A 19,422-nucleotide genomic window follows, 5' to 3' on the forward strand; every position below is an offset into this window, starting at 1 on the left:
TCCCAACTCCGAACTTTTGGGAGCCGCGTCCCAGCATGAATATGTATATATTTTCTGCCTGTTTGCCAATTTTATCGCAGTGTTATCCAAACATGGCAAACTAACACCTTTGCCCAAGAGGTCCCGAACGTTGACGTTTAACCTTAATTTATCGCGTCTTTCATGCCACAACCCAATCCAAACGCTCTTTTTTTTAGTATAAAATGCGCATTAGATCACGATGTTTGCCAGCAGTTAAACGGAAGCACCATTTTCTTCTTTTACCATACAATACTTTCAGCCCGCGCGCCTGTTTGCGTACTTATGACTGCGATGGATACCTCGGTTGCGCATGCCTCTTGAAAAGTTAGTTTCCTTTGTTGCGCCGGCTCGTGTCACTACAGTTCTTCATCGGCTTCAAACGCTACTTCACCTGCCACGCGCTCTACGCCAAGGGTCCCGACTCCCGCTCGACTCCTAAAGCTTTCTACTGTGTTCTGCTCTCTCGATGAGATGGGGTCGAGATACTTGTTGCGTTCACTGCGGGTACGACGCCATTTCGGTCTAATTTCCGTCCACGTAGCTTCCGCTACCCAGCGCCGTGGCCACGCATCCACGTGGCGCCGGCTGCAGCACGACAGAAGCCGAGGACGACGAAGTTGTCGCGCGGTCCGAGTCGCGAGGTGCACGCTGTGGCACAGATCGCGGCGCACGCAGATCGAACATCTGAAGCGCACGATCCGGTCGGCAGCGTCTCGGGCACCTGGGATGCTCGACTTTCACCGCCACTGATCTCCGCTCAAACTAGGTGGGACTCCAACGCTGCTCGCCAGCGTTTTCTCATCGCTTCCTTTCGCCTTCGCGGGCGCCGCCGACGCGGGCCGGCTTGGAATTTTCTTCCTGCCGGCGCGCCTTCGGCACATAGCCCTTTTTCGGGGGCGGCCCGCGAGGCCTACTGCTAGGCCTCGGGGGACTGGATCGGAACTTGCTCCATATCTCTCTTAAGGCTCAGAATTGCAATGGGGCTCCTCGTTCCTGTTACCGCAGCGAGCAAAATTGTAACGTCGTGCTATAATTTTTTTAATTAATTTCAGGAGAATGCTCAGTGTCAGGAGCCGCCTGGTGATCCTCACCCTCCTATCCCTCTGGAGCGGCTGCTTTGCCACAGCGCGCCGGCGGAGAACGAAAGATGGTAAGCTGGTCTCCGACGTTCTCTTCAGTTGCATTACGTGCCCACTTGTTTCGAGGTGCGATGGCCTCCACTGCTTGTTCGCTTGGACGAAAATTATCAGGCTTATTTTATTAGAGATTATGGCTACTGCGAAACGGCCGCTACGGGTAGAAAAAAATTCGCGTGTCTGGAGTCTAGCTTCGCTATTTCGCGATGTAGTAGCAGCCGAATGTTCTGGAACGCCGATGCACGCGCGTGGCTTGTTCTAGCTGGTTCGCGGCGACACGCAGCCAGCCTCGGAGGTCGCCATGCTTAAGCGCACGAAACGCATTACGCAGACTCGGGAATCTTCGTAATGCGAAGGACATCGTGAAAGACTTAGGAAGTTGCGTTTGAAATCGACCTTCTTTTTTTTCCCCAGCCTTTACGTCGCGCGGCGCGGCACCTGCACGCGACGTGAGGTGCGTGCAGAGGTCGTGCGTTTCGCCTTCGCATCGGAGGCGTCGAAGCAAGCTTCCCCAATGAAAATAGTTAGCCAGAAATATAATTTATGCGATATTTTATACTCATTGTGGCAGTTGCACATAATCATAGGCCGACCTTCCTTCCTTGCTAAGGTGACGGATAGTAATAGAGGCTTTAACTTCTGATTAAATGTATTTGTCGTTTCTGCAGATATTTACTCAAGGCGCGCATTTGACACAGCTCCGTGCACTGCATATAAGAAAGATTTGGGACTGATTGTCTGTTGGCTGCCGTAATAAGGCAACGTACGGGTTGAAGGCGGCAAGGGCCGTTAGCATTTGCAGACAGTTCTATTATAATTTTTTTATATCTCGGGTCTGTAATGCGGAAATCGCGCGTGTTTCAAAAATGTTTAATATATTAGGATGTTGCATTTCATTTTGTGACCTGCAATTGGACCGATAAGCGCATTTTCGCATGCGCTGTTTTTCCACTGCTACTGCGTGCCATTAGGCACCCATCTACCACAACATAGGAAGCAAAAGTAAGGGTCACTAAGCATGTTCGCGAGCGCCTCCGTTCTACCTATCATTTTTCATTCATAGTACACGCTCTTGCTACAGCTATTTGTGATGTAAGCGCATTTGTAAAACAAGGGATCTGAGAGAAGCGCGCTTTGCCGCACAGAAAAGCTTGCTGCGGAGAAGCCAGCGTTGACTAACGTATTGAGTCTGCGACACGTGCATGAAAGCTCGCGCACACTCTGGTGCAGCTTTTGAGCTACGTTGGAAGCGCAGTATACAGGCTGTCAGCTATACCGCGTTGTTTCTTTGTTTTTAGTTTGAACATTGCTTTTTTTTTAATCGCATGGAGCATATAGTGCGATTCAGCCTTTTTAACGGGATTACCTGAAGAGACAGACATTACATGCACGATAAATGGCAATGTCCACGCGGCTAATTAAAAAAATATATCACTAATGAAATCATTCATTATTAAGAGTAAGCTTTAGCTGGGGCCCAACTCCGTCGCGGCCTATTCAAATACATGTAAAACGCAAAAAACGTTTTTATAAGATAACCCCTGGACCGATTTTAACAAAATTTGTTGAATTTAAGAGAGAAAGCTAAATTATAGTGAGTGTTGGAAGCGGAATTTCGATTTAGGGCTCGATTTTTGTTACAAGAATTTTCAAAAATTCGAAAGTCTGAAAAAAGAAATAGAAGCGAAGTTTACAAATTAATAGCTCTGCATCAAAAACAGATATCGCGGTTCTGTCAAAGGCATCTATTAGATCATTGAAAGCGGACAAATTCGATATGTCATTTTATATTTTACGTGAATTTGTTACGTTGTGTACAAGGGTTCTGCAAAAGCTGTATTTCCATATTACTAAATTTTTCGATTCATGTGTAACAATATTCTCCGCTTTAAATGTACTATTATGTGCAATTCACAGAATTGTGGTATTTTACATTTCTGAGTTGTAAACTGTATATTTTCTATTTCTGAAAGTTTTCGATTTTCGCCAATTTTTAATAAAAATTGACAGGCTAAATCAAAATTCGACACCAACAGTCACTAGATTTCAGGTTTTTCTTTTAAATGCAACAAACCTCGCTAAATTGGGTGCACTGGCTGCCGAGAAAAACGAATTCCCTTTTTACATGTATTTAGATGGAAGCATAAGCTTCCTCTTAACATTGGGGCGCATGTTCTAATTACGAAATACAAGCGGAAAAGTAAAGCGATGCCTTAACAGAAATCCTAAGGCTAGACTTTCGAGATGGCCATCCCCAAATATTGCTAAATACTGCTGCATCACAGTTACAATTAATATCACCCCAAACTGCCTGACGCGCACTTTTGGGAGACTTTTCGCTGGAATGCAGTTGTATTTCGTTGCATACCTTAAGGCCGGATATTTCGAAAGCGGTGCTTGTCTTACGATTTATGTAAGCCAATATGACTTCACTGCTGATTGGCTTCTATCTCAATAGTACATGCCTCCTGAAGCGAATAAGCTAATTAGGGCACTTTTTCAATAACCTACCTGGACATTGTAGTAGCTAATGCTAATAACTTTAAACATTTCAATAAATGCACGATAAAAGGCAAGCCGTGTCCCCCCTCCCCCCTTACTCCCCCCCCCACCAAAAAAAAACTGAAAGAAAAAGAACACATACACGCATGTGGTAATGGTACACCTTCTTAGTTAACTCAATCGAGTTCACGCTTGCCGAAGTGCACTCGCATGACGCGGAATACCGGTGGCAAAGTTACTTCAACAATCCGCAGACTTCACTGCCGACGCGTCGCAATGCTTCAGTGGCAGTAGCCTTTGAAAATGTACGGCTGCACATAAGTTACTTGTGGCTGGTGCAGTTCCGCTAGCAAAGGGCACAATGCCTCTCGCGGACGTGCAAGTTGTCCGGTTGCTGCAAATGACGCAATTTTAGTCGTTTACGAAACAAAAGCGCCGCCGAATATTTGTTCACTCGCATAACTAGCGTTGATATATTCTTGAGAAAGGCGTTGGTTCGGTCTAGTTGGTAGTCCATAACCCTCAGATTTTTTTGGCGCAGAATTTTGGGACAACCCTGAAAGACACAAAACGACCCAGCGCTTGTTCACGCCGTTTGTGTGCTTCAGTAATCTCCTAAAAATATGCGCTACAAATGTAAATGTTCATCCCCATTTGAGGAACGTAATAAAATCGCGAATAACCAAGCTCGCAAAATACGCCGTCTGCGCAATACGCTGAAAAACGCAAGACGCAATAATGGGAACGTCAGGTCACTTATGCAGAGTGTGGCTATTTATTGCTCATTGAGCCACACACCATATATCATGCTCATATCATCAGTGTGGCTGCTGAACTATATGATCAAACATTTTGCCGGCAAAAATTTCATGCGCACCATGTGGTTCTTACGAAGGAGTGACGTATGCTGGCGCGCAGGAAAGCCTGCACGCTTTGAGTCATGGCGTCATGTGGGAAGGCCGTAATTACAAGCTTTTTTAAAGAGGCACGTGGGGACGTTTAGCGTGATTATCTTTTTAAGCATGATTTCAGATTGCAGCGTTAACCTTCCTAGATGACATCAGAGTGCACATGCCTTCTGTTATCTGTATCTACAGTGGTTGGCCGTAGTCGTTTGTCAAGAATGCTAAAAAAAGAAAACGCCTCGCCCACGCAGAAATCAAATCAATGAGATGCACTATGGTTTTTACCGTCAACAGCGAAATTGGGCAATCTGAAGAAAGTTTGCTTCTGTGGTTAAAGCGTAGAGTTATACCACAGAGTACTCTGGAGGCGGCAGAAATGGCAACAGGACGGTAGGTCATCGTTTATGCAGTATTATGCGAGCATCAGCCTGCAGTTATAGTTCAACATATTTTGCTAATTGTGCCGCAGTGAGGTATATACGCACACAATAGTCTCCTAAATACAACTCTACTAATGTAGCTTGCAAGGCAGCTACAAAATTCTTACAAAATTTTTGGAAGCTATATTTTTTAATCAATACATAGCTGCCAGCCCAAACAACTTGTGCGGTTTTGTCGGTATTACCTAGGCTTTGCAGTATTTAAAATACTGTTTGTGTATTAATGAGCATAGTTGAATTTATTGTAGCTTAAGTCGACTGAATTGTGCGTCGACGTATTGAAACCGTTGCTTTTATGCTGTTACTCTTTTCGCCGCACCGTAGCGGATATGCGAAGAGGTCGAAGGGCAGTGGCATCGAAATGCTTGTAGTAGCAGCATGCTCTCTATGTCGGCATCATTGAACACGTTTATCAGCGGAGTTCAGGCCATGAGGAGCCCTCGCTAAACTACTATCTATAGTTCAATGCTGAAAACCTCGAAACAGGGATTTTGAGATATGTAGAGAGGCTAGCGGCGACTCTTCACTGGCTTTGCCCAGAACGATGCAGTGGAACACATTAAATGGATGCTGGGCCTGCATTCACAAAACGCATCTTTTGTATCGGGCATTTCCTCCTTGGCTGGCACTCTGGAGCCGGCCGCTTATGACAGCGGCCGGCTTGAAAGCCTTTCGGAACGTTTTAGCTTCTCATTTAATCTGCATAACACTTCGTAGCGTTCGAGCGAACATTATGACCTCGTTGTCTTAAGTACCCATTTAGATTAATATCGTAGACGTTTGGAAGTGGTAAAACTTGATTATGCGAGACACGGTTTTCGTTAGGCGTCGTACATTGGATTTATACGAAGGTCAGAAACCGAGATCCGTATTCACAAACTAGTTCTTGCAATAGAGTGGTTCGTAAGAGAATGCGCCGCCGGATCGCGATAACGAACTTAAGAAGGCAGGTTAGGGGTCGTGCTATTTCTGCAAAACATTTCACAAACCGCCGAAAATAAGAACAAAGGACACAAAAAGGAACGGACGTCCTCAGTAGAACGAGGTGTCGGAAAGTTGGTAACGGGGTTAACTTAGGCAGGGTCGGGCCATATATCTGTAGCATCGACAAGATGACCAAGTGCAGTGATCTCTCGGCGGCCGAAGCGGCATTTGGCAGAGCTATGTTGAAGACTTGCATTGCGAAGGACGCGCAGAATAACCGAGAGTCTATGTAGATGACTGGAGAACGTAGGCGAGAAAATGACGTGACCGCGATAGCACAGGCAAGTAGACGTAGCTACTACTTACAAGAACGGTCAAGAATGGCGGAATTTTTCCCGGCAGTGCGCGTTTTGTTGTAAGCCATGTAGTCGAGCTGCTTCCAGAATACGCTTCATTGGCATACGTCACTGGAGCACAGAGGGCTGGTAAGCTTGAGCAGCTTGGCTCAGATGGTGTGGTGACTGGTCTAGAAGTACCGTGTGCCGCAACGCTTGCCACTGGAGAAATTCGGTTTCGCGTGCTGAGAAGCTAGGGAAGGAGCTGTCTCGCGTTGTCTTTGTCCTGAGCGATGGCGTGATACTTTACTTTTCTTCTAACTGCTCGTTATTAGTTATCAGCGTCTTATAAATTGTGTGGCTAGCGTTTGTTGCAGCGCCTTTAGCCAGATGCGTACTGGTGATGGTTCTCTTGTTTTGGGAACAGCACACCATACGTATATGCTTTGATTTTAGCTATTACAAGCTTGTGAAGCCCAGTCATTGCAGTCCCTTGATCGCCGGCGCTGGTTTCCGTGTTTCAGCACCATGTGCCACAAACCAGCGCCAAAATTTCATAGGTGGACGCGTTGGTTACGTGTACTGTGTTACAATGTTGAAATTATGAGAATAAAACGGTTATGTAACTATAACAAACCAAAATAAAAATTTGTGGTTTCACGGTAGTATTTCATGGTAATTTGGCCAACTTCAGTTGCCAAGAACCTAGCAAAATATACAATAAACTTTGACTACCTGTTTTAACTAAGCACCACAAACTTTTGCCCAAGTCTGTACAGCGCAAATTACCCTGTATTTATTGACAAATTATTTCTTCTTCGCAGTTCCTGAGGCATGCATAAACGAAGGCGTCCGAGTAAGCGAGTGCAGAGCGTCATTCATCACAGAACTCGAAATGCTGCACTCGGCGAACCAGAACAACCAGCCTACGAACTGCACGTAAGCACCTTATGGCTGGAAGTATAGCCACTGTTCACTGTCTCGTTTTTCTATGTAAAAAAATTGAGAAAATTGTTAACCTTTTGAGCATGCGTGTAGCCCATAGATTTTGTTGACATAATGCTCACTGACTTTTTCGGGGACTTGCACGAAGGAACCTTTGCTTCTTTAGTAATTAATGTGTAATTGTGTTAGCTCCCACTCGGGTCAGGGAGGTGCCGCATTGAGGCTTGTACTACTGTAGTGCGCGCCAACCGTGCAATCGGGTGACTGTTACTAAATGACGCCTACAAGCGTCGCCATGTAGTGACGGGCAATGCACAGTTAGGTGTGGACTTAATTTACCTGGGCCTGCATTCACAAAAGCTTCTTACGCTCCAATTTTCACAAGAGAACATTCTAGCCAATCCTGATGCTGGGCTTATATTAGCGAAGGCCTTAAAACCAATGACAAATAGTGCTTAGGAGCGAAAGGCCCGTGAATACGAGCCCTATTGTCTTGATCGCAGGGAATCATTAGTTTTCATACAGGCAAACAATTGCAACGTAGAAATAAATAATTTAATACTGTCCTAATTAAAACCCTTTATATGGTAAACGTGCGCCAGTTCGTGGCTATAAAACCAGCTGGAGTCGCATTGGAAGACGTTTTTTTCATCGAAACACGCTTGTTTGTAATACACACAACCTTCGTGCGCCGGTCCTGGGCATTTCGTTTTCCTTAGCGCTGTAACCACGTTGCGTTGTACAGTATAACCAAGTCGTGTACAGTTGTACAGTATAACCAAGCCGAGTGGCCGATCCGTGCGAGCCAATCACAGAAGACAGAAAGAATGGAAGACAAAATATAGCCACTGGGCCCGCGTTCTTAAGTTTCATTCTCGACTTTTTGTCGCTGTCGCAGTCGTCCGGTTATCACGCAGTTCTCTATCTTCAGCTGCCGGCATCAGAACCTTAGACAACGCGGAAGTGCTCATACGTGAGACGTTTTGTGAATACGTGCCCGGAAGTGTACTCGACTTAAGGTCGTAAAAGCTTGCCCTTCGCAGCAGAGGCTTGTTCGTGTGGTGGCTGTAGGCAATGAATTAAACAAATACCATTTTGACATTTTCTTTAGTTAAATGAAGGCCCTTAACCAGGAAACCCTTGAACAATACTAGCTTAAACCTGAGTGCCATCGCTGGATTAAAAAAAAATCAGCCAGCAGTTAAGGACTGTTTGGGATCGGTGTAGAAAAAGCCTCAAGAACGTGCTAGGAAAGCTGTCGCCCGTGCAGCCGACGGGTCCCACCCTCGACAGGTAGCCAAGTGGCCGCGAATGCTGCAAGTACGGCTGTCACGGTCGCTGCCATAAGACCGCAACTTTTTCTTTTTTTAATCCAGTGGCCGTGCTAAGAGCGCCCTAAATAATTTACTATAATATCGTTTCTACGGACCTGTGGCCGAATTCAAAAGTGCTTTCCTTCGTAAGGACTGTTTGCAATGGGCCGCCGCCTTCTCCGCCTTCCCTTGATTTGCACTTACGAGCATTTCTGGCATAAGAGCCGTTTTGTGAGTACGGGCCCAGTTTCGCTTTCGTTTCGCAGGAAGTGCATGGCTCATGACGTCAAGACACAGTAGATGGTAACGAACGAGCAGAAAATCCTTGCGTTTTGGAACTCGCTCCGGCTCCCTCGCCTGCTGCGCTGCTTGCTACGTCGGGCCGCGCAACAAGTAGCATCGTAGCAGACCACTAAGCGAGAAGGAACCGTTAAAAAAAATGTGAAAGACAACGGGTTTTAGTCAATTTCGACTGTAGATGCGCTATAATGACGCCATACGATGACAGCTTTTATGAATTCTTGCAAATGAAAAGTTTTGATCCGAGCGCAGAGACCTGGGCCTGAATTCGCAAAGCTTTCCGTTCGTCAGTGCGGTTTGTTATTGGCCATCAGCCTTCAATAATATGTCCGAAACTACGATTGGCTGGTGCCTGCTCTTACAAATACTTCCAACGTGAGAATTATTTTTGTGAATACAGGTCCCGGGGCCCGTATTTACAAAGCGCCTAAGCTAAAATTGTTCGTAAAAGAAAGGTCCAATCAATCCTGATGCTGGGAGGCCAACATCAGAATTGCCCCTGATGCCGAGCAAAGGCGGCCAGCCAATGGCAAAGGAAACTTACGAACTATTGAAATAATAATTCGGTAATTCATTCACAAAGTTGCTCACGTAGAATCTAACTCAAAACTGTCCAATACCTTGATCAGTTCATTTTTCTCCATCTTCAACCTCGAAATTTTATCTGCTGTTTATTTTGCCAGACGCATCAGAACTAGAGCGCGAGGAAAATGGGCTCAAGTAGCGAATATGGAAAGGAAACAAAATAAGATTTAAGGGTATTTGAGGTGTCTAATCTATGTGGATATTCTTCTGTAACTGAATGTACAAAAAAAATCAGGACAAAACTAGACGTCAATGTGCCCGGGGGGATTCCAAATCGACTAATTTCGCACGCCACTTCCCAATAATGCCTCCACAGGCGATAAGAGTTGTCAATGACTTCTAGTTTTGTGAGCAATAAGGGGTTAGCCACATGGGAAGGCTGTGTCATTATACCTCGCTTGTACGTTACAAGTGTAACAGTACTTAACGCGCAAATGGGTTCCACCGTGTAAGACTTTCGAAGACTTCCTTTATGTAAATGCGAAGATATCATCGCTGCAGTGGTCGTCGTTGTCACACCAATTGCGGTCGTTAGTGGCCGCAGCGCGAATGCTTGTCACGAGCAAACGTGCTTACGGACGAGGAAACCGTAACGTTGTAGGAATTAGCGAAGGCGGCCGGCTAAATTCAAACTTACGAGCACAAAGCTTTGTCTTCGGCCTCGGCGCTATTCACGAATGTGAAACCAGTCATCGAGGGTGGAAAGAGGGCGCATGTACAACCAACATAAATTGAACAGCGACAGGAAATAACGCCGCTTACGCGCAATTACATAAACGTGCCACTTATAATTGCTCTTTAGCCAGTTTCTAAGCATGTTATAATCCCAAATGTGCCTTTTGGTGTGTGATTTAAGCCACTGTTACAAATTCTGGTGAACGTGGAAACTTAATGCATTGAACTAGTCTCGGAATTGTTCGCGTTTGAATTTATGGTGATTGTACACACCCACATTGTGTAAATTGTCATGTGACTTGTTCTGAGCTTTCTACACTGTAAACATGTTTACACTCTTAAAGGTATTTTCTTGTAGCACTGGTAACACCCTTACCGTTAGGGCCTTACAAAAATTCATAGAGGACGGCGACTGAGCTCTAACTAGATGTGCCATGACGAAAGGCGTCGTTGAGAACTGTGGGCTCGTTCTGATAGCTTTGGGTACTCGCACCTGCCGGAGAGCATGGGTGTATTTGCGTATAATAAAGCTTCTTGCGTGGCCGTGTAACGTTTCCGAGCCCTTTCGGCACGTTTACCACCTCATTATGCAAACTCTTCTTTGCTGAGGGTCAGCTTTAACGTCATTCTTAAGCTTCCGTTGCATGCCGCCGTGATTTTCGACCAGCCAACACAAGCTAATTAAGGGAAAGCCGACCAATCGCAGACGCCGGCACCACCCTCTTCATACGGTTATCGATTTTCAGCGCACTGGCTCTGCCCCAGTGAATCCCTCTCCACTTGAGCGTTCTCCTCGCCTCTTGTCAGCCAATTAGATACGACAAGCCGCTCAGTGCAGGCAATGTTATTCGTTTTTCAAGCAAACAAAAGTGACCTTGTATGAACGAGGAGAGCGTTTGATTGGTCTGTTCAGAGAACCCTGCGGGTGACCGCCTGGTGCTTGCGTAGGTGGTTACGCAAATTTGATGTCAGGAGATTGGAATAGAAACATATTGGAATAGTTTTACTTTATAAGGCCCTTGGTTTCGGCAATAAAACCAAGAAATCGGTAAATACATTGTCATACATAAAGGGCAATTTTTTTCCCACGATGCGTGATAAGGAACCGTGAAATAGTTGCCAATTATCTCGGCAGTTCAAATTTAGCCCGTGCGTTCAAATATTTTAGTAAATTGTAGTAGTAATTTAGTATTTGTGTGACAGAAAAGAAGCCCTCGTAGAGCTGGTAGGTCCGAGACCATTTTTCGTCGCCAAAAAAAAAAAAAGAACATAAATTGTAGCAAGCCAATCAGAATGAGGGATTGCTTGAACGGAGGCGATAGGGGCTGCTCGCAGTTGTAAACATCCGGTTAGCCATTTTGCGAATGGTGCAAACATGGCCAGTGTTTTGTCTGCTGATTGGCTCCAGTAAGCTAATCAACGGTCGTTATGTGCATTAATATAGCTGTGGATGAAGCGTCCATATATATTTCCCGTGTCGCACGAGACCTATAGGGCTTTTACCATGGGTACGTAGTATTTTTTTCTCTGTACTTGCTGCGCTAGCGAAAACTAACATCATTCCAGCGCATTGCAGAATTCATCGGTCTGCGAATAGGAAAGCGGTTTATTATGCGTTGTTTATATGTAGGTGTGGTACAATGCAACTGGTGCGCGTTAACCGCGTTTTGTATTACGTAGCGTATAGTCGAGACCGGCACTATATAGTCATGTGTGCGCTCTTATGCTACGACGGTTTAGCATACCGTCGTTGTAGTTATAAGTGCCAGCGTTTGCAATGCTCAAGCGGTACATAGCCAAACGAGACGTTGGTGTGATGCATGTCTTTTTTTTGTGTAAACTCGTTACCGTGTCTGGCCCACCTTATGTCTACGTTTGTTGTGTGTGCAGTGCCTTTATTTATTTGATAGACACAACGCACTCCAGGAGCAACCATGAATTGAGAACAAACCTGCGTTATCTTAAACAAACATGTTACCTGGCGAGTTTCAGCGCATCTTGTGAGCTAGCGGGTGCACGGGCATTTCGACGCGCGCAACGAGTGATTTGGTGCAAACGTGCCCGTTTTGACGCCGACTATCGCGCGACAGAAAGTTTCTCGTTGTGAACGCGCCATAAGGCTCGTTGTCTGCTGAATCGCCGTGAATTATATAAGAAACCACCGCACCGGGCCCTGTAAAGGCTACCTAAAATTGCAGTGCGGTGACAAAGAACACGCAACCGGGCATTTGCTTTGCTGTCAAGATAACACTCAGTTATGCAATGAAATGTGTTGCTCCCCTCCCCTTCCCCACCCCCCTTATAGCCGTTTCCAGTGCAAGTCACTACTTCTTGTTGAAATGTTTTGCTAGTAAACTATATCATTTAGCATAATATCAGCACTTCGCGCTAAAGCACTGTTAGTAAATAAATCCGTCCAACTTTGCCGAATAACGTAGCAACAGAAGAGAAAGTTTATATATTGCATAGCAACTAAACTCTTCCCAACGTCAGAAGCAGCTCATTCCTTAGCGTGCGCCTCTCTTAACAGTCTTTTCTTTTTCTTTAAGGCTATACTCCAAGTTGGAATGTTGCATGGTCACGGAGTATGGAGCGCTGGGATGTGGCGACAAAGAAGTCATTAACAAGGCCATATCTTTTGCCATAAAAGACCACCAGAGTTACGAAAATTGCCCTAAAGGACTTTGTGATCCGGCTTCAGTGAATAGCAGCTTTAAGATCATGCGCGACATGGACGAAAACCTGCATGGTCGCGATGCCGTCTCTGGTTTGATAAGCTCGCACAAGAGAAAAGTCAAACGAGATGTCAGCGCTGCGATGGAAGCGCAGGCACCTGATGTAAGCAGTGAAGCCAGCAAAAGCTACGTGGAAGAGCATCTTAAGGCTCCCAAGCACAAGGGGAAAAAGAAGGGACACAAACGAGGCCACAAAGGAAAAAAGAGCAAGAAACCAAAGCTCACCGCTGATGATATCTCGAATTCAGCCATCAATCCGGACCGCAATAAAGGAGATGCAAGCATCGTGGCCGTCACAGCCAAAGCTCACGACGAAGCAAGTTCCTTGTCTCCAGCTAATGTCAAAGAAGTCGGCCAGCACAAAGAAAACATTAGCTCGAGAACAAGTGCTCTAGAAAGCAAGAACAGCACGGACGTGCCCAAGAAAAGCGAAGCCATTAACTCATCAGCAGTAGCTAGTGCTCCACCCCCTGCACCAGCTGCAGTTGCACCGGTCAAAAACGGCACCGCAACAAACGCTAGTGGTCTGGAAAATGTGCCTGTCACCGGTGGAGCCGGCGGTCACGATGCACTGGCAAACCTGAAAGTCCCTATCAGTATTGAGATTGTCAAAAACATTTCCCTGTCCGACATTGGAAGGACTTCCAGGAAATCTCATCGCCGGAGAAGGCACCACAAAAATAAGCCGTCAAAGGCGCCACTGAATTCAGAAACTACTAAAGGACTGCCAGAAGGTGGCAAGACACACGCAGGTGACACCGCACCTTCGAATCTGCACGTCGTTTCTAACATTGGAGGCGAAGCGTCCCTTGCCCACAGCGAAGGAGTTCCTTTGGATGCTCACCAGTCAACCGTAGCCAAATCTAATAAGGAACAGCCACCATCGGGTGCATCTGAAACGCCTGGTCATGGCCGAGAGAAGCTGGAAAAGAAAGGTGGTATCGCTGTGGATTCGTCTCCTATTACAGGCGTGAACAAAAGCGCTGAGGGCTCTCATCCTTCCAACAGTGCCGTAGCAAGCGGAGCAGAGGCAAAGATAGATTCAGGCAAGCAAGGCCCATCAGGCGAGACTGCTGCAGACAAGTCGGTCGTTCCAAGCGGCGCGGTCGGTGACCAAACGAAATATGACAAGCCGCTCGCCGAGAAAAGGCACAACGAAGAGGCTAATGCTCGCGCAAGATCTGAGGAAAGGAAGTCGGAAATAATAAGCAAAGAGCACGCGAACGAAACCACACTGATCGAAAAAGACGCTAACAAGACTGCTGGAGCAGTGGGCGAAGGCCTAAAGGAGGACGTAAGAAACTTGGATAAATCCAATAACGTAGAAAAACACACAACGTTGGTACAGGAAGCAAACCTAGACAAGGGCATAGGAACCTTTGCTCCGCTATCCGGAAGCGCAGCCAACAGCAACCTTTTAAGTTTACCAAACGAAAGTAAGGCCGAAGTGATAAATAACGCCGAGCTCCCGGATGCCAAGCTTGAAGGTGACACGAGTTCTGGAAGTGGTCTCGCAAGGAGCTCCGTCAATTCTAGTGAAAGTTCGTCTCTTTCTCATGATGCTTCGCATCAAAACCTCAGTTCTATTGATAAAGCAAGCAATACTGATGCAGCACAAAAATCCGGGACTGAGAAAGGTGAGCCCAAGAACTCCAAACTAAGCGACGTTCCAGAGATTAGTCTGGCTGTGCACAGGCTTGAGAAAAAACATGACGTTTCTTCCGATGCCAGCTTTTTCTCTCACAAATCACTGGAACGAGATGGTGCAGGAAAAGAGACGACAAACCAGACAAAAGTATCTGACACCAAGAATGAAAGTGAGAATCGCGCAGGTACGGCCAACGCCAATGCGGCTCACAACCAGACGCTCAACCAGACACCGGAAGAAGAGCTCTCCGCATCTGCGAGAAGACCCGCTGACAACAAGACAAGTGCAATCAGTGAGACTGCGGTGAACTTGAAAGACCCGAAGCAGGTTTTTGGAAGCGGGCCGCTGATTGAAGTGAAAGGAAACAAAGGAGGGAGCGTCGAAAAACAAATGGTGCATGCCTACGAAACAGGAGAGTCAGTTGAGAACATCAAAGGGAAAAACAGCCTAATTGATGACCTAGTGGACCAGTACGGATCTGGCGGTAGCGACTACGACTTCAAGTATGGAAGGGATACAAAGAGGAGGCACAAGCCGCGATTCCGGGATGACGACGATGCACCCAAGGTAAGACGAAAGCAGTGGGACGGCGACGAGCCGTTCGAGGTTGATACAACAAGAGATCCATTCCAGGAATACCCAAGCGTGAAGGACGGTGATCCTAGGACCGGAGGCCTGTATGTGGGAAATCGTGGGCGCAGACATCCAGCCGATGAAGACAACGTGAGGATCGCGCGGCACAAGAAGGTACACCGCCGGAAGCCGGAGAACGACTACAACTACGAGAGCATGGTACGCTGGAAGCTTCTTGAAGAACTTGACAGCATCCTTGACCCCAAGAACTCTCCGGACGTCGAGACCCTGAACAAGCCTTCCGAGCCAGAATTCAGACACGAAAAGGACGATGACATGGATCAGTGGAAAAGGCGACTGGAAGCATTGAAGGTGCAAGTTCAGGCGCAGTCTGGAGAACGAATTGTGGGAGGAGCAGACGATTCCTTCCGCGATGCAGAAGCAATGCGAGACGGCGAGATGTACTACCGCAAGTACCGAAGGCAGGGACCGCTTGCCTACGGCCAAGGTTACGAAGGTGTGGAACGACCAATCGTCAAAGATCCGCTGATTCATCAGGCTAAGAAAAGGTTTTGGATTGAACGCCAAGAAAGCGATACCAACAAATCTGCTCATGGTATAGACCGCCAGGGTGCTGGGGACATTCACTTGCGCCCTCTGCCAGAAGCACCGGGTCGCGAAGTGCCGGCGTCCGTGGAAGCTGCAGAGAAGCATCCGCCTAATGAGTCCATCGGAGTCGTGAGAGAAGGTGCTCCGTACGCAGCAGGACATCGTCTCATCTCCCCTGACAGTCGCCCTTCTCAGATATTCGGGATGGCCAGGAGGCTCAGCAACAGGAGGGCCGCTAGAGCGCGACGGCTGAGGGGCAGCCGAGGATCAAGGAAGCTGCGCAAGAACCTCAAGGACACCGAAGGCCTGAAGATCCTGAGAAACGACGACCTCCAGGGAGACGACGACGACGACGACGACGATGATGCGGATGACGACGATGATGACGATGATGAGGAGGACGAGAAAGAAGCAGCAGCTATAAAAAAATCCACCCTACCCGCCATCAGCCCTAAGGGACAAGTCGGACGCGTCGACGCAGCTGAGAGGCCACTCATGAGTTTCGGAGAAAGGGTGCACACCATGGAGACGACAAAATCGACGCCCAAGAAAGAAGTCAAGCCAGCAGGAAACCTAGTAGGCAGTGCTGGTAAGTCTTCGACAACAGAAATCCAAGTAGCAAAGTAACGTTGTTCGCTCCGCGAAAAAGCTTTCGCGTTCGCTACAGCCTATCCAGTGATTCTGACGTTAGCCGTTTTAGGATATCATTCTTATTAACATGTCATTCTAACCACTGCGCCCATGCGTTCTTACACAGAGTCACCAGACTGTGTTCCCGACACTCTGAGAGCGCACACAGACTACTGCCGAGGAATCTATACCAAGCACCAACTTTCTATTGAAGAAGCTCGGAAGACTGCATCAAAGAAAACTATGGCCTGCTAGTAAGTATTCGATATTTTTTGTGTACATAACTTAAATGTAATTATGGAATGCTTTCAAGTTTTTCAATCTTGTCACACTACCGCATTCATTGATGCAGTCGACTGCATTTCCATTACTTTCCATTACTCATTATTTTACAGCAAGCCACCGCGTATTACGCTGCTTAACTCGTACAACTTACTCCTGATAACCACAACTAGACTATCGGCTACAACCGTTCCCGAATACCTATTACCGTTTTATCCCTTAACCATACACCTACTGCTTCGAGTTCAGCAACTTGCAGCCCCGTCGTTAGCTTTTTAAGGTTTGAGACCCTTAAACTAGCACTGGTAGAATGCATGAGTTGCATACTAGAAATTTCACCTCCGAAATGCGGAGGAAAACGGTGAGTTATGCTAATTTTTAACAGGTTTGTTTGACTAAACTTTACTTTGCCCTGAATACACCGTGCAGAATGTTCCAGTTCTTCACTGAACAATTTAATACATGCTGTACCCAAATTTGTTTCGCTGCATTGTTAGCGAAACTGTAACCCCCCCCCCCTCCTCTCCCCGCCTCCCTCTTGTAGATTCGCTTCTATATTTTATCCTACCGTTAGCCGCGTGGCATCATCGGCGAGTCATTATTACAGCCGATGACTGGCAACAAAGAATTCGTGGCGGTGGAATAAGACTGAAAAAAATCATAAATTGTGGAATGTTCTTGTTGAATTATTAGATTAGCAGTATTAGATTAATGATGTTAGAGAATGAGATTGTGTTATTAGCCCAAGAGGTTCTGTCAGCAGCCTTTGAACTCGTGTGCGGAAATGAGCTACTGTAGCAGGCGCGATGAAAAATGAAATCGTGTCGGTTTCATCATCGCCTATTGCTCAGTGGTTACGCGGTAGTGCACGATTCTGCGTGCCTGCCAGTGGACACCTGAAGAAAGCTGACGCTTAATTGCTGTGTTAATTTTTTTCCCTCGCAGTAAGCTGGAGTCCATCAAGGGATGCCTGTCAGCTGGAAGTTACTTTTCAAAATGTGTCGGGTCGAATAACAACGAGTTTCAAGAGTTGCAGGGCTCTGTCATGAGCCAAATGCGCGACCTGCGATGTGGCACCTCCGTCGTTTCCGGCTCTACCATGCTCCTGCTACTCGCGATGTCCCTGAACTACCTGCTGCGCAGAGGAGACTGAGGAAGTTTACCCAGGGGGAGATGTCTTGGTGAAGAACACCAACCTGAATAAAAGCTCTTCAGGACACCACACACCAGAATGCGCGCCTTCTTAGGGGGACCCTTTGTCGGGTTGCCCTCGTTGACTGCTCGTGGCAGCATGAGGGTGTACCCAAATCGCGCCTTAAAGCTCTGGCGGTTGTGGTGCGGTTATGTGAGAAATAAGAATTAAGTGCCTAGGCTTGGAAGCGACTAAAAGCCGGCTCGTCAATAGATTCCAGTGTGCTGGGCGTGACGTAAAGCGATGTATGGGGCTAACGAAACTTTCAGTAGGGAGGAGGAGGAGAAAAGGAACCCGCTATGCTTGGGAGGAAAACCTGACGATACATTTGTTAGGCTCGACGCGAGTAGCGAATACTGCTGGGTGAAATGCCTTCGCAAAAACTGACTCGAAGATAAGATTGATTTTGATTTACGTTTGACTATGGAATTCGCATTGACATTTTGCATTCTCGGGGACAAAATAAAAAATTAAAACTACACACACATAGCCGCGGGCTTGACTCGTTGCGCCGCTCTGGCGGCACACAGTCAAGCCCGCGGCTGTACACCGAGTACTTGATGTAGCGTGGAAAAAAATGCAACGGTGATCCAGCGCGCGAGCAAATTGCGAATGTATAAAATCTGGACTACGGAGGTTAGGAGGGCAAGTGCGTCGAGGCTCAGGTGAACACTGCAGCTTGGAAACACTACGCTTACACGAAGTAAGCAACACTCGTTCTTGCATGCGTTCGCCTTGCATGCGTTCTTGCATGCGTCGTCCTTGACTTAGGATGTGCGCGAGGCCCGCTCGTGAAACGTGAAGAAAAACTTTTTTAAATGCCCTTGGCAAACTTTTCGACCCCAAGTCGTTCGCCATGCTCATATGAGGTCTCATTTTCATGGATGGATGGAAACCACTTTATTTTGAATCCGGAAAATTTGACGACCCAGGCTCAGGTCTCCCATGAGGGGACTTCGAGGCCTTGCCTCGTCGCCGCCTCTCGGGCTTGCTGGATAGCCCACTCTTGTGTCTTGAGGTGGGAGCTGCGCAGAGCGGCGGCCTACTTCGACGCAAGAGCCTCCGGAGCTACTGCCATTGTAGCTGATGTAACACGGCAGACTAGATCTGTCAGTCCCGTCGTGGGATTAGCCGGGTGCGCGTCTTATCGCACTTTGCTGGACCAAATAAAAGTTTATTCACTCACTCACTCACTCACTCACTCACTCACTCACTCACTCACTCACTCACTCACTCACTCACTCACTCACTCACTCACTCACTCACTCACTCACTCACTCACTCACTCACTCACTCACTCACTCACTCACTCACTCACTCACTCACTCACTCACTCACTCCCACAACATGTGTGACAGCGTCGCTGTAGTTTCCTGACAATTTGCAAAGAGCAGTCGGGTATTGCGTGGGGAAAGTGTGCTGCAATCGCACCGGACTGGGGAAGGTTTTTAAACTATATATTTCATTTCCGAGCTTTCTTTCCTTATCAGCGGCCGTGCCGAATGGCCGAACCCGGCGACAATGGCGCCATACGGGCAAATGATGATGGGTGAAGGATTGCAAATTGCATGGAGTGAGTGAGTGAGTGAATAAACTTTTATTTGGTCCAGCAAAGCGCGATAAAACGCGCACCCGGCTAATCCCACGACGGGACTGACAGATCTAGTCTGCC

At 47.1% G+C, this 19,422-nt stretch overlaps 1 protein-coding gene across 1 annotated transcript; it reads left to right on the top strand.

The window, feature by feature from the left end:
* Positions 1-633: 633 nt before the first annotated feature.
* On the top strand, positions 634-17,780 carry LOC142560791 (uncharacterized). The gene is made up of 7 exons (XM_075673146.1): positions 634-787; positions 1,074-1,171; positions 7,088-7,202; positions 12,631-15,031; positions 15,098-16,235; positions 16,404-16,530; positions 17,504-17,780. The coding sequence occupies exons 2-7, from the start codon at positions 1,078-1,080 to the stop codon at positions 17,709-17,711; spliced, it is 4,083 nt and encodes a 1,360-aa protein (XP_075529261.1). The 5' UTR covers positions 634-787; positions 1,074-1,077; the 3' UTR covers positions 17,712-17,780.
* Positions 17,781-19,422: the final 1,642 nt, after the last annotated feature.

This window comes from Dermacentor variabilis, chromosome 1 (assembly GCF_050947875.1).
Source record: "Dermacentor variabilis isolate Ectoservices chromosome 1, ASM5094787v1, whole genome shotgun sequence".
In the NCBI taxonomy this organism is placed as follows: domain Eukaryota; kingdom Metazoa; phylum Arthropoda; class Arachnida; order Ixodida; family Ixodidae; genus Dermacentor; species Dermacentor variabilis.